This window comes from Periplaneta americana, chromosome 6 (genome assembly GCF_040183065.1).
Source record: "Periplaneta americana isolate PAMFEO1 chromosome 6, P.americana_PAMFEO1_priV1, whole genome shotgun sequence".
NCBI lineage: Eukaryota > Metazoa > Arthropoda > Insecta > Blattodea > Blattidae > Periplaneta > Periplaneta americana.
In genome coordinates, this window is record NC_091122.1 from 159,829,256 (window position 1) to 159,844,978 (window position 15,723).

General features: G+C 35.5%; 1 protein-coding gene across 3 annotated transcripts in view; it reads left to right on the top strand.

Moving 5' to 3' along the window:
• Window positions 1-2,948: 2,948 nt before the first annotated feature.
• The window catches only part of Stam (signal transducing adaptor molecule), a 62,367-nt gene continuing 49,592 nt past the window's right edge, over window positions 2,949-15,723 (top strand). For 2 of the 3 annotated variants that reach the window (XM_069829432.1, XM_069829433.1), the window contains exon 1: window positions 7,840-8,042. In XM_069829432.1, the coding sequence (XP_069685533.1) occupies window positions 8,000-8,042 (43 nt within the window). In that variant the 5' untranslated portion in view covers window positions 7,840-7,999. Of the gene's footprint in view, window positions 3,181-7,839; window positions 8,043-15,723 lie in introns of those variants that run through there. The other variant, XM_069829434.1, reaches the window with a different exon arrangement.

The following is a 15,723-nucleotide window of genomic DNA, read 5'->3' on the forward strand; positions in this document are numbered from 1 at the left end:
GTATAATGTATTTTAACTGTGTTTAAAATGAAATGGTGAAACTCTTTCCTATCATATTTTAGTGTCCTAATTCCTGAATTTTATTAATCCCACTGCAACAGATTTGGTATCGTCAGCGAGGTTAACATTAGCCCATTAAGGGTAATTTTTGCCCAACATAGAATATATATTTGAATTTTTATATCTCCCACAAAATGTGGTATATCTAAGTACTTTCAACTGTACTGTGTAAATGGTAGCTTCAACCAGTAAAACAGTTTACACAAGTACTTTCAGAACTTACCTGTAGGCAGCTGCACTATTTTAAGTGAATCAACTGTTTGGTAGTGTGAAAAATATTATGGAAATTTTTATATGGTGAAACGGTAAAAAATAAATAAAAAGTCTGAATGAAATTACAACAGGAAGTTTGGTGATTTAATGTCGTAAATCGTGTTTTACTGTGATGAAAATGTGTTTAGGGGATCATAGATATAAAGATCAGGTAGGAAGTTGTATTAAAAAAAAAAGTTGGGAAATTAAAAAGGGGCTAGTTAATAATTAATATAGTTACCGATTGAAGTTTACTGTAAAGAAGTAAATCTTCGAAAGTGATGTAGTGAAGTTATGAAATATGATCTTAGTGATAGTATTTACAATTTTCTATGTTCTTTTTTTTAAATTTTTTTTTTATTTGAGTGTTGATTGTGATTAAGAAATTAATGATCAAATTAAAGTGAACTAGATACTCATGTCAAGATTTAATAAGATTATAATGACGTGTATTAGGTAGAAAAAAGATCCCAATGAGTATAACCGGGTGGAGTGTTACGAGTTAGATGTAATGTAGAAAGACGGATTATGTATAAATTTAGTTACAAGATTAGAATGCTGAAAGAAACGTAAGTGTGTAACAAACAGATGGTGGACATTTAAGATCAATAAGAAGAAATTGACTGTTTGGAGTTGGGTTAATAGCGAGAGTAGATGAGTTATTAGTTTAGCAGGCTGTCGAGATTGCATGCTGATTGTAGGTATATTAATAGAAAGTTATCGTGAAACCCGTATACATAAGTTGTGGTACACCATAAATAATATAAATGTTGATGACAAATAAATATCTATCTATCTATATGGTGAAACGGTATTTTCAGCAGTAAAAAATTTGGCATGTACCAAGAAAGTTGATAAATATGATTGACAAAGAAATTTAAATTTTAAAAGTAATACATTTGCCGTATTGATTACCGGTATATTTAAAAAATAACAAAGACTGAACTCGTATAGATGTGCCAGGAAATAGGTCTATTCAAATTATTCAGAGGAGAAACTAAACCAATGCTTAGATGACTTCAAGAATGGTGTGAAAAAACAGAGGGCAGCAGCTGCATAAGATTATTGTGGTATTTCACTTAGCACCATAAAAAATAAACTCAAAGGCAACCTTAATGAAAAACCAGGCTGACGAACAATATTCACAAATGAAGAGGATGTATTTGCAAAACATCTCGAAAAGATTGTATTGTATTGTATTTATTAATATTACATGGTATTCATATATTGCTTCACAGCTAGAATATGGAACAAGTCAAAAAACTTAATACTACTATAAAGTCTTACAGTCTAGTTCAAATATATACAGAAGAGGTTTACAATATAGAGTCAACGGCAATTGGGAAGGTGGTAGTCTGCTAGCGTTTGCGTCGAGAGAGACAGATAGAGAGAGCAAGGGAGCATACAACATTGCCACATCAAACTTCACGAGCACGTGCAATACAAATAGCGCAGGAGAGAATTTAAATTATCAAAAGACAATAATGACCTTAGCCATTGATTACTGTAAGCATGACATTAAACATAAACTCTTTCCTTCACTAATAATATTCTTTGCACGTTTCTCAATCCCACACCACATGCTTCTGCAGTCGTTTCTTGCGCATTGGCAACGTTGCAGCCAGCATCAAGATGGCCGGCAGTGTTCTGCTCGTCAACGTTTTTAAAATAATTATACGCCTTAAACACTATTTTCCGCGCCTGCCTGTGCAATATTTGTCTTTTTACAGTCTCTTCTTCCATTTATTTATCTTACACACACATAGTAAATGTTAGGTTTACTTATTCAATGTATTGAAACACTCGCACGTGAATAAACGAACAATGGAAGTACTTGTTATAGACTGATTCTGATTGGTTCTACTGTACAAGCTTGTGACGTCACATACCAGAAATGCTACGGCGCATGTAGGAGCCGACCGCCTTCCGAACTGCCGTCTAGTCTAGTCTACTAGTACAACTCTAAGTTTTAGTATCAATTTCATGAAGCATTGATGAATGTCCTGAATTCACCTACAGAATAGAAAGCATGAGAAATTAGGTACTTCTTTAATTTGGTCCTAAATAATCTTCTGAGTTTCAATTTTTATATCGATAAGGAGGCTATCAAAAATTTTTATTGCTATGTAACACACTCCTTTTTGATAACATGACAGACTTGCCGATGGCGTATAAAAGTCATTTTTTGATGTGTATTTATGCTAGGAACTGTTGAATTAGTTACAAAGTTTTCACGATTACATATGAGGAAGATTATTAATGAAAAAATATACTGACAAGCCATGGGCATTATTTATTTTTACTAATTATAATTGAACGCATGTTCATATGACTTTTTTGCTCAAAATTACCTATAGATCTGATTTCTATTGCACAGGGCATACTTCATGAATCACCCTGTATATTGATATGACACTTAAAAACGAATGGCTGGCATTGGTTTAGCATACAAAAACATTAATTTTCTTTTCTTTGACTTGTCAGGGTTTAGAGACCTATTTGTATTTACGTCAGGAATCGTCACCATCTTTATTTACGTCAGAAAACGCCATCACTTTATCAGTTTATTACTGCAACGTACCTCTATACCTCTGATATAAGATAACATATCAGTGGTTCTACCCGTCACAGTCGTAGTCATGTACAGTATGTTGGCTGGCCTTCACATCCCACAGTGAAACGAACAAGTGCGCTAAAACAGGAAGAAGATTGTGTCAAAAGTGTCAGTTTCGCATAAAAAGTCAGATCTTTCCAAGCTCCTTTACTCAATTATTGAGTACGTAACTATTATTTCATTGTAAAGATTATGATAACGTGGAACGTAATTCATAATTATGGGAGAAAGTGCAATTTATAAACTTTATTTTGGTACGTATAATTCCATAAAACAATAGTTTCATAATAAAAATATATTGGAAAAATAGTTCAATGAATTATCTAAATTAACTTCACATCAAATAACGTATCAGTTCAACGTATTAGGATAACTGTTATACTTGGAAGCCTCATATCAGATGTGCAAAAATATGGAAATTTACGATTGCGGTTCCCAAAGTGTGGGTCGCGACCCCCTAGGGGGTCGTGTAAGGAGTTGAAGCGGAGTCTCGAGATAATTTACAAAATAGAACAAAAAACTCCTTATCAACATATATTTATGTTATATTTTGAAACATAACATTGAACATAAAAACAAACAAATATTTCAGTACTGGTAGTTATAAAGTAAAAAAAAAAAAATAAAGTGATAAATATGCCTGTTTTCAGAAAGTAGCTTCTCAAATCTGAACCCTGTATTTCATATACACATAGTGATATCATTTTCAACTTCAAGGAGATTTTTCGCTTTTGTTTTGATGATGTTCAGAGACTAGAAACTTATTTTGCATAAATACGAAATTGCAAATGCTATAAAAAATTTAAGAGCTTCTTTTGCAAGCTCGAGGTATTCTTGCATTCACTTGAACCAAAACTGGTTTATGATCTGCGAAAAATAAAGCAGATTTCAACACTTCATTAGTAGGCACATATTATTTCTATGATTCTTTCCTTAATAATTTTTGGAATTTCAGCTAGTTGAACGAAACTGCTTAAAACAGATTCAGTATCCATCTGTGACTGTCGTAATTATTTTGAGATTCTTCGGGAAAAAAAAAAGTGTATACTTAATTGCATGTCGGCAAAAACAATCCCAGTATTTGACTTATCATATGGTATGTGGGAAAATTTGCCATGAGTTCTTTAATACACTGGAATGAATCAAATTCCTTTTTGTCAAGTGATGTCGATTAGAAATCAAATTTTCTTATAGATCCGTCCTCTGGATGTTACGTGAACATCTTGCCTTGAAAACTACTCAAAGTGTATAAGTGTTCGAAAAATATATCAGCAATGAAGGCCAATCTAAAAAGCCAAAGCAAATTGAAAAATAGGTTTGCATATTTCGATTTCTCGTCTTGCAGGTACTGGTACATTAGAAGTTCATCATTGTATTTTTCGAATGTGGTTACGTACCTGTGGTACCCTAGGGGTGATGGCAAACAAGTGTCTCGCCTTCAAAAAGTTTGTGAACCACTGCTCTATCCCTTCGCATAGGAAGACATAATTCTGAATTTAACATAGTGTCACAGTCTACTATATACAGTCACGAAGCTTGAGTTTTGAGGGTGCTAGAAACAATAGACTGTGGCGGTACTATTTACATTGCCTGTAATGAGGTGATATTAGCGATCCTAGTGGTGAGCAACTATCTAATGTTTGCATATTTACTACGTATTGAGCTTCGCGATTGTATATAGTAGACTGTGATAGTGTTTTGACTTATTTTTATTAGTAGCCTATAACCTAAATTTATATGCTGTATTTTTTTAAATATAAAACATATATATTCCTGTTGTTCCCCCTTGTGTATGTAATTGAAAAGTCAATCTCATGACAGGCCAAATCGACCTAGAGGATGGCGAAAGGTAAAGGCATTTAATGGCAGTAGAGATGTCCGTCCTACATGCCCACTGGAAACGACCCTGGTACTCATTTTAGAACTATAGTCACAGTTGCAATCAGTGACAAACCTGTCACAGCAACAAAATATAACAATAAGAGTTTTTATGCTTTCATTCATAATGAGTGAACAAATAAACACTCATTATTATATTTAATCTTTGATACAAAGAAATAAAAAATAATAAAACTTCGTCCCTATTAACCCCCTGCATCCCTATTCACCCCATTTAACGGTAGAAGCTGTGTATAGCCTACGTAATTAAGGTTAACATTTCTCAGGAAAATTTATTTCGGCCTTGATGTTAGATTTAGGAAATCTGTATTTTCTTCTTGTCATTTTCTCAACTTTAACTACGTACTGGTGACAGGCACCAATAGTGAAGACTCTCAGAGTATCTCTCATTTGTTAGAGAAACACTAACGGAAGGCTACAGTGAAAGTTAGGCTGCCAGGTATCCTGTATGGTATGGGATGGCCCATATTTGAGACTATATGGATCCATAAAAGAGACCGAAAATTCCGTATATAAGGACATTGTGTCTTACACAGTCGAAGTTCCTTGAAATCGACATGAATGATTCTCCTCGTGAAACAATGAGGACGTATGTGTATTTAGAAAAAATAGAGCATATAAATAATTAGGAATCCTATTTTACGATGAATAAAAATTTGCTTAATTTCGGTGTTATTTCTCACAAAAAAAAAAACAATATAAATTCGGTGTTATTTCACTTTTAAAAATATAACTTCTTCAATCATGTCCTGCAAAATATATTAATGTATAGGCTTAATCTTACAAAGACTTTCATTCATAGTGTTCTGCCTGAGGGCAGGTCTTCCACTGCAAACCTTGCATTCTCCAGTCTTTCCTATTATCTGCCTTCCTCTTTGTCTCTCTCTCTGCATATAATCCATATATGGTATCTTAATTACAAACACTAGAGGTCTCTATATCATCAAGGAAAGCTTCAATTTTTTTTTGACAATACTTACAGTTTTCTGTCTGCATTTGTCTGTTCTGTAGAGAAATCTGTGTAACTGTCTCCCATTCTGTGTGTGAATAATATAAACAAATAGGTACCACAAAACATTCAGGCTATTTCTACTTTATATTTAAAAATAAAGTCACTCAAAATCGGATATGTAGCCTACTAGATTCGTAGGTTTTTTTAGTAGGTTATTTTTTACGACGCTTTATCAACATCTTTGGTTATTTAGTGTCTGAATGAGATGAAGGTGATAACGCCGGTGAAATGAGTCCGGGGTCCAACACTGAAAGTTACCCAGCATTTGCTCATATTGGGTTGAGGGAAAACCCCGGAAAAAACCTCAACCAGGTAACTTGCCCCGACCGGCAATCGAACCCGGACCACCTGGTTTCGCGGCCAGACGCGCTGACCGTTACTCCACAGGTGTGGACCCTACTAGATTCAGAATTCTGTATTGAAATAGGGTTTGAATACTACTTTTAAAGTTTGGCTGATTTTGCAAGTTTCTCTTTGTATAGCCTACCTACCTACCTAGTTTTTCTATCCAGCTATAACAACTGATGTGGACGTGAAACCAGCAGCTGGCCCTTCATGGGCTGTCACGTCATGGATTATTATTATTATTATTATTATTATTATTATTATTATTATTATTATTATTATTATTATTATTTTAACAAAACGGATTTGTGTAGTTGAAACATTCTTGGGTAGTACAATGTAGAGGCCTATTGGGATACCAAGTTTAGTCAAAATCGGTTCACGCATATACCAGTACCCGGTACCGGTACCCTACTGTAGAAGTTATTAAAAAGAAAATGTCAGACTACATAATATGTTTTGATACTTCTTTCCTTTATGAAATCTGTCTATAATTTAGAAGGAAATGGTGTTCACATACTAACTTATTGTTCACTTGGCGCATGAAGTGCCTTTCACTTAGTTTATGGGAAATAGCGCTAGTGCAAAGGCTTCACATTACGTGAAATGGCAAAGCAAAGATCTGTCGTATCTTTTATTATGGACGTTTGTTTGTTAATTGTTAGTATAGTCATTTAGATGCTTTTATTATCCTCAAAATCGCTTAGGCCTACTCCTGGGTGAATTTTACATTTGAAAGGTTAAATCCCAAATCTCTTCGCAGTGCATATGAAGGGAAGGCATATGTCACTGTTGATAGTGATTCGTCTGTCGGATGAGGGCATTGAGCCTGGCGGCCCCCTTGGTGCTATTCGACAGGAGTAGGCTACATGCCGGCACTGGGTTTCCCCTTCTCTCTTCCTCATCATCATCATCACCCATTCCATATATTACACTACACGAACAGTTACCGGTACATATACTCTCACCCTAGTACACGACATAACTCTCAACAGATACACACCATGTACAACGTAGCCCTCCGAAGTGGTGTGCAACTAAAAAATGGGTCACAGCCCTGCCATCCATCAGCTACATGTGGAACCCGAATCACGTAAAGTGAAGTGGGTAAGCATTGGATACATACATACATACATACTTACATACATACATATGTACATATTAAATGTTTTCCGAAGTGATATAGTGTTAAAAGTTATGTAATCAAGATGTTAAATGTTATATTTTATTCAACGACGCTCGCAACTGCCGAGGTTATATCAATGTCGCCGGTGTGCCGGAATTTTGCCAGTAAATCTACTGACATGAGCTTATCTCATTTAAGCACACTTAAATGCCACTGACCTGGCCCGAGATCGAACCTGCAACCTCGGGCATAGAAGGCCAGCGCTATACCAACTGCACCAATCAACCAATGTTGATAGTTGTTGACATAAGGCCATTTCTGATTTAAAAAAATACTCCATCGTCATAACCACTATTTTTATCATCTTAATAATATTATTTTAAATTGTTTATATTTAACGAATAATTACAAGATATTCTTCACAATTTAAATCCAAATTCTCCCAATATAGGAAATAGAGTAGGGATATTAAAGAAAAAGATTGGCATACATGCTGACTTTAGTATTGGGTATTGTCCATAGATGGCAGGTTAGTAATAAGAAAATGGCACGTATTGGTGGAGCAGTAGGATGTTATTAGTCATCTGTTCATGGCAATTGGGCAATGAGCAAAATCACCTGCATGATTTGTTTTAATATATAGTGCTAGATATTATATTTGAAATAATAGAATTGTAATTTCTAGAAAAAAATGGGACTGTTTTCGACGTCTTCTCCTTTCGATTCTGACGTTGGTAAGTCGAGGATTTCAATTCCCGTAATAAACTGATCTTTTACCTCAAGTTGCACAATTTTAGTTTTAAAAACTATTGACAGTTCAGTTGAATGTTATGTACATGTCAGCGTTTTGTTGACATAATTTATAATTATTACGTGTTCATTTTTACTGCAATTGGTGTGATATGTTTATTATTTTCGAGGGTTTTTTTTTTTTTAAGGATTTAGGGTAGGTTAAATAAAGAAGGGTAATCTTTGAATACACGACTTTCTTGCATACATTGTCATGAATTATAAATAATAAACATGTTACATTTTTGTCAGATAAAAATTAAGAACCAAGGTGAAAAGGGAAAGTCAATGTGTCATTGACACAAGGTATAGACGGCATTGTTCAGAAGCTATCAGATCATTACAAATTCCAGTTATAAAATTAAATTCTTGATCTTACAAATACGTATTCGTCAAAAATATTAAATCCGAATTTCTGCTGTACATACTAACCATAGTAGAAATATTTATGAAATAATTGTGTTTTGCATGCAAGAAAAATATGGTGCGGATCTACATGTTCAAACCTAAAGGGCGATGCTTGTGTTATAATGCGCTTTAAGTGGGCCTGAAAGTGTGAGTTTTTCATAAATTGATGTGATTGTTGAAAAATATAATATATATCTAATCTTGAAAACAAATACTTTGGTTAATTAATTCTTTACATTAGGCCTACTACCGAGAACTGATAATCTTGTGGTGTATACTTCGTAGCCTATAAACAGTTATGCAGCAAAACACAAGGCTGTTAATAACATTAATATTTTATTTGTACTTCAGAATGTTAGTTACCGGCATTTAAACAATTAATTTGTGATCCATTGTAATTGTTTTAGTCGCTTGAGACTAGGGTTGCCAAATTTGAATTAGGCCTATTTTGAATACTTTTGCATAGACACATTGAGATAAAAGAACAGTATTACATGTAACTTATATAGTCATACTAAAAATTATTCGTTGTTTGTCTTAAAATATAAATTATAAGTACCAGTGCTTAGATTACATAGCTACCTCTTGTTTTTTTTTTAATTATATTTCCCTGAAGTTGTGGCCTTCCTTAACAGGTCTTTGTTTTCAAGAACTGCTTATACAATTATAGTCTAGGTTCCATTAACATTGTAACATAGCTTCTGTAGTGATCACATCCAAATTATTTCGTTCTTTTCTCCATTGAACATTAATTAATGAGAGAAAACTCTCACTGTTAGCATTATGAGTCGGTGTACCGAAGATATATACTGACACAAAGTTAACACCATGAGAATTGCTTCTCAAATTGTATTTATTGAAGCACATAATATTTTCTTTATGGCATAACTTTTCCATTTTAGGAATTTATGTGCGTCTCTTGATCAACAGTTGCTTTTGTAATGCAATCCACTGACAAAATTTGTGTATAACAGGACATTTCGGTCATCCTGTCAGCCTTAATGAATCAGTATTGTTCGGGCTTTTAGTATTGGAGGTATAGTTCCTGAAACTAGCATTCTAGTAGCTTATGACTTTAATGTCTGATGCTATAGGATTTTTAATTACCTGTACAATCACGTGGTCAGATCCAGAAGCAGCATCAATGGAAATGCATCCAACTTAGTAGCCTCGATAATTTCGTTTTTATTAAAATAATGTACATTAAACAAGTCATTAATTTCAATGTGATTAGCTTCACTAATTTGTTGCGAAATTCTGCCCTGTAAAATTGTTCTCTGTAGAAAAGATGTTGTAATAATAGTAATGTATTTTGAAAATTCGATTGAGCAAGAAATATTGTCGTTTTTAAATACCGCTATACTGGAGAATTAGCACGGTCACTTTGAACCGTGCCGTTACGTTTACCACCAAATTTAAGTAAATACACAGTGTCACCAACATAAGAACATGACGTTGGTGTGTGGCGTAGTTGGCGGGAGAAATTTTTTCTCTCTCTGTCTACCTCCTTCGTTCTGAACATTATTGAGAGATAGCACCACTGTTAGCGACAATGTGTATTTGCGTAAATATTGCGAGTAAATTATGACGAGTGCCTTAGACGAGAGGCTCGGGACAGAAACAGTTTTGCTGTAGCGCATGCGCGGACCTCTCATGCAGTGGGAGCGTGATCCTTACTTGAATTTATTTTTGCGTGTACTTGCAGATTAAATGATTGAGATCCCTTCTTGCTCCGGTTACAGGCCTTGCATTTACGAAGGTTATGTTATGTTAGGTTAGCTTAGCTTAGGTTAGGTTAGCTTAGGTTAGGTTAGATTAGCTTTGGTTAGGTTAGATTAGCTTTGGTTAGATTAGATTAGTTTTGGTTAGGTTAGCTTAGCTTTGGTTAGGTTAGGTTAGGTTAGGTTAGCTTTGGTTAGGTTAGGTTAGCTTTGGTTAGGTTAGCTTGATTTGATTCGTCCATGTAGTAGTTAAAATTATATAATATGACAGTTTTTTTATTCGTAATATTGTTAAAAAATAATAGGCCTATAATGAAAGCGGTGAATAATTTCATGGTCCTTAAATTTTTTTTTCGTAAAAGGCTAGGTATTTTTCTATAGGCCAGAAATAAAACAGCAACGCCGTCATAATTACGTACTTTACGCTTTGGCGAACATTAACCGGAAATTTATTTTCCGTCATTTTAATTGCATTCCGTGAAACACACCTTTTTTCCTGTTAATTTCCTTGTGATAACCTAGTTTATTATCTTATTACATCTTCATTTTCTTTTAATGCATTCAAAAAACCGCCGTTGTACTACATAAAACCTTGAACTTGACTAATGGAGTGAATTATTTAAGAATATAGTCTCGAATTTGACTACCACCATTTCGATTATATTTTGTTTGATACGGCTCGGTACGGCCCGGTGACTAGTGGCCAGCGAGTAGAGTCGACTATCGATATTGGTCTGCCGTGCGTATTATCCAGTTGTTCCTTAAATACATTACGGAAAGCTTTGCAATGTTGGTTATGAAAAAAAAAAAACAGTGTGAGCTGGTACATATAAGTATATTCTTTCTTTTCTGTCTCTTTTCGTAGGTCTTTCAGGATTAGGAGATGTCGTATATGATTTTTGGTTATTTGTATTAGTTTTTTTTTTTTTTTCTTTTTTTTTCCCCACGCCTTGTAATAGGCTATCTTCTAGCAGGGTGTTTGAGGCTAGGCAACAAATGAACTGCAGTAAGCTTATATGCTGAAAATGGCCTCCTCCTTCCTATAGACACATCTGTACCTGTTCCTCTATGTTTCTAACATTTCACTATACAGTATGCTCTGATCAGTGTTATTGATTTCGTTGATAATGTTGGTCTTCAAATCAGTTGTTTCTGATTGATTTTGATAAACTCGATTTTTAAGATTACTCCACAGAAAGTGATCTAGTGGCATAGGTGTGTTGATCTGGGTGGCCACAAATTAAAAATTGCTTGGTCATTATGGAATCTTCTGATTAGGGCGAGAGACTCAGATGACATGTGGTAAGATGTGCTGTCTTTGAAAAAACCGTGAATCAGTTCAGTGTTTGTAACAGTTTGTGTTCATAGTATCTGAAAAAAAATGGCCTGACCATTGGGTTGCCGAATCTGCAGACCAGTCTCCTGTAGATGCAGGGGCGTTTCTTATGGTTTATGTGAGAACCAAATATGTGTGTTTTGGGAATATCCAGGCGGGAGAAACCTGACCTCGTCTGTGAACCACATTAACGAATGTGTTTCTCCTTCGAAAAATCGAAATAGGGAATTGGGAGGAAAAATTTAAAGGTACGCAAAACGCGTCCTTGCAAGGGGTTGGGGGCTGTACGAAACTAAATATGTGAGCTCCAAGCCTGTTGGCCACTGGTCTCACTCCGGGTTACGCTGCTCCACTGAAGGAGCTCTAGAAAATGTTGAAGGGGAAAACCGAAAATGGACGTAACCTCTTAGGTACCACATACGCGAGGGGGACGGAAATGTGATCAAGTGATCACGGGACGGGACGAGGAGGAGATGGCTGGTGTTTGCCATTAGGATGGCAGGTGTTATCTTGCACATTGAAAGGGGCTTAGCCATTTCGCAGTGCAAGTGGAGTCGTGAAGACTCTGTCATCTGTTGTTCGATGACAAGGCAAGTGAAGGCCGTCAGAAGAAGTGCCGTGAAATCTAAATCTGCAATTTGAGAGGTTCCCTGTCCTTTCAAATTGCGACTAATTGAGTGACCTCGTACATTTAATAGACAATTTATGGGTTCTGAACTAGGACATACGTCGTTTACAAGAAAAGGGGAATATATATGGGGAAGGGCATATAGGTCAGTGGCCCATTTCTTTTAGGGCTCATCCCGACATTTGTCTTATGCTTTAGGAAAACCACGGAATACCTTAGGCAGGATGAGTTGTCTCATATAAGAGACTAGCCAATTTGGCTGTTAGGTAGGAGGTGATTATTGTCATGAGCCTTGTTGAATCGTCTCAATTTAGAGACCAGCCATTTGACTTTATGTTGACTCAATTACGAAGAGAGGGGAGAGATGTAATTATTAATTAATTTAGAGTAATTAGGGGGATTCATGGGGATATGAGTGCAGGTTCGTGGTCCATTTCTTTTAGGGCTCATCCCGACATTTGTCTTAGCACCTTAGGAAAACCACGGAAAACCCTTAGGCAGGATGAGTTGTCTGAATTTCAGAGACTAGCCAGTTGGCTCTTAGATTGAATGACTCTATGAATCGATGGATATATACTAGCCCATTGGCTCTATGATAGTTCCACCGATCAACAAATGTAGATATTGTTAGGGAGGGATTTTGTTTAGCCCAGTTAAGACAAGGTCATTTTGAAGCGGTTGCACTATCCCAGGAGTCTCATGGAGTTGAGTCGTGACTACCGAAACCTGGGAGTAACGCCAGCCTCCCTGTCCTCCTGTCTCAAGAGTATAGCTAATGGACCTGTCTGGTGTCTATGCCGTAACCTAGGATCATACTGGCCGAGGCCAGATATGAGCGGGTTATCTGCCCCCTGCAACTTGTAAACAGTAGGAAATCCCGTATGGCCACATTTTCGCTACGTACTTTTGCTGCTCTTTGACATGTGGAATAAGAATTCCCCATTTTGGAAGGAAAGGAATGTAACCATTTCTGAGAAGACTGCTCCAGACAAGCTTGAATATGTTTCACCACATTTGCCAAACCAGATGTGTGATGCTTGCCAGCCTCATTCAACTAAGATCCTGTTGTCGCCAACTTCCTCACTAAGACACGTCCAGCCTGTATTCTTTTTGGAGTGACCTTTGCTTGGCAACGATAGAGTTCAATATGAAAATTTTTTACTAAAAATACTCTCTGAGGCAACATGTATGGTATAAACTTTAGCCAACATCAATTACACGATCCTGTCCAAATATTACTTAATAATATCAGGATTAAGGAAGAAAGTTATACAAAGTTCCTAGGCATATACATTGACTCAAATCTAACATGGGAATATCATGTACAATTTTTGAATGAAAAATTGTCCAGATTATGTTATGTCTTTCGTATCTTAACCAAAATATCGCCCCTGAAGCTTCTATTGTCAATATACTATGGTTATGTACACTCAGTTATTGCATATGGCATAATCATTTGGGGATCATCATCAAAATCCTTACAGATACTAAAATTGCAGAAGAGAATAATAAAAATCATGAAACAAGTTCCAATACGGACTGCGAGCAGAGGCATTTTTAAAGAGCTCAATATACTACCGGTCCCCTGTATCTACGTACTAGAAACAGTCTGTTACATCCATCAGAATGCAAAACAGTTTATACCAAACTCTGAATACCATGACTACAATACTAGAACTTCCAGTAATATGCATTTAAAATACCACAGGCTTACCAGAAGTCTTAACAGTATATCTCATAATGGTTGTAAATTATACAAGCTCCCCTTACATATCAAGAAGTGTACCCAAAAAATTTTCAAGAAATCGGTAAAAAATATACTGTTGAAGCACATGCCACTGAGCATAAACGAGTACCTAAATTTAAATCTTGAACAGGAAATGTAACAATCTCTATTTTATGTACTGTTATTGATTGCTGTTGTTTTCCCTGTTTACTGCTCCTTACCTTCCTCTTCATGTACCTGGTAGAAGCACAAACTGACAAGATTGTCATTATAATAAAATACACAATATTAGAAAGTGATTATTATTATATTGCAATTATAATTGTTGTCATTACTATTGTATTTGTTTACATTACTATTATATCATTGTATTAACATGTAATTGTTATCTGACGATGCCATGAATCCTTGTATTCTGACGGCTAATAAATACAATTCCAATTACAAATCCAATTCCAAATTCGATGCAGATAACCATATAGAATTCGCGAAAGGGAGGGAAAAATTGAACTCCTGAATGATAACCATGTCGACATTACTTACATGTCTTACAAAACTTACATAGTTTCAGCATTGTTTAAATGAAATGCCGTGTGAAATGATGCAAGGTACAAAATGTTTTTCTATTTTAAATACCACTTATACATGCGTCACTTTGTATTCAATTCTTCTTTTCAGAAGCATAGAAATGATCTGTTCATTGGTGTAAATAGTAAAAAATGTATTTAAAAGATTTTGAAATAGGCCTATGTTAAGGTATTTATTTGTATAATATTTTTTTCCCTTTTGCTACATTATAATTGAAATAAAGACAGCAGTACAAATTAAATAAAAGTCAGGAAAATTAAAAAAAATTACATGACATTATTGTTATAGTTGAAAGGATTCATTTCAAAAGTAGACCTACATGTGCAAATCTGGCTTTCAGGTGATAGCTCCAAGGAAAAATTGCTCCGGGGCCGGGTATCGATCCCAGGACCCTTCGCTTAGCGCGCAAACGCTCTACCGACTGAGCTACCCCAGGAACCATACATGACACCGTCACAATTTTTCCTTTGTATCCACACAACTCAAGTGAGCTGACAAGACGCCAGAACTCAACTATGAGTGCACACAATACTCTGTGTGACTTAAATTGTGGCGTCTTGTCAGCTCACTTGAGTTGTGTGGATACAAAGGAAAAATTGTGACGGTGTCGTGTATGGTTCCTGAGGTAGCTCAGTCGTTAGAGCGTTCGCGCGCTAAGCGAAGGGTCCCGGGATCAATACCCGGCCCTGGAACAATTTTTCCTTGAAATTATTTAGACCTACATGTTTTCTTTTGCCACATGCGTGATTTATTTTACTTGCGTGTAAATATTTTAAGGATAAATGTATGAATAAATGCCGGTAGAACTAGAAATAAGTGTGGGTGTACAATGTTGAAGGGAAATAATGTATATGTATGCTGCATAAACACTGCACAAAGAGAACTTGTTTAGACAGTTATTTGAATAGCAGCAGATCTTTATGCAAGGTCAACAAGGTGTTGAAAACATTTGAGTCATTCACCTGGTTAAAATTAATGCAGAAGGGTATAGCCTAATAAGAGAGCAGTAGTCCCGATATATTATATACCTATTTACATTCCTTACGAAATGCAAGTCATAGTTTTTATTCCTAATGACGTGTTTAACATGTGATTATTTACATTTCTTACAAATACGGATCGTCGAAATTACGTAATATTATTTGATAAATTTGTGCTTTAAGCTTTTCGGAAAACGTATTAAATATGTGTCTTTCTCGTGTTAAATTTTACATTACCT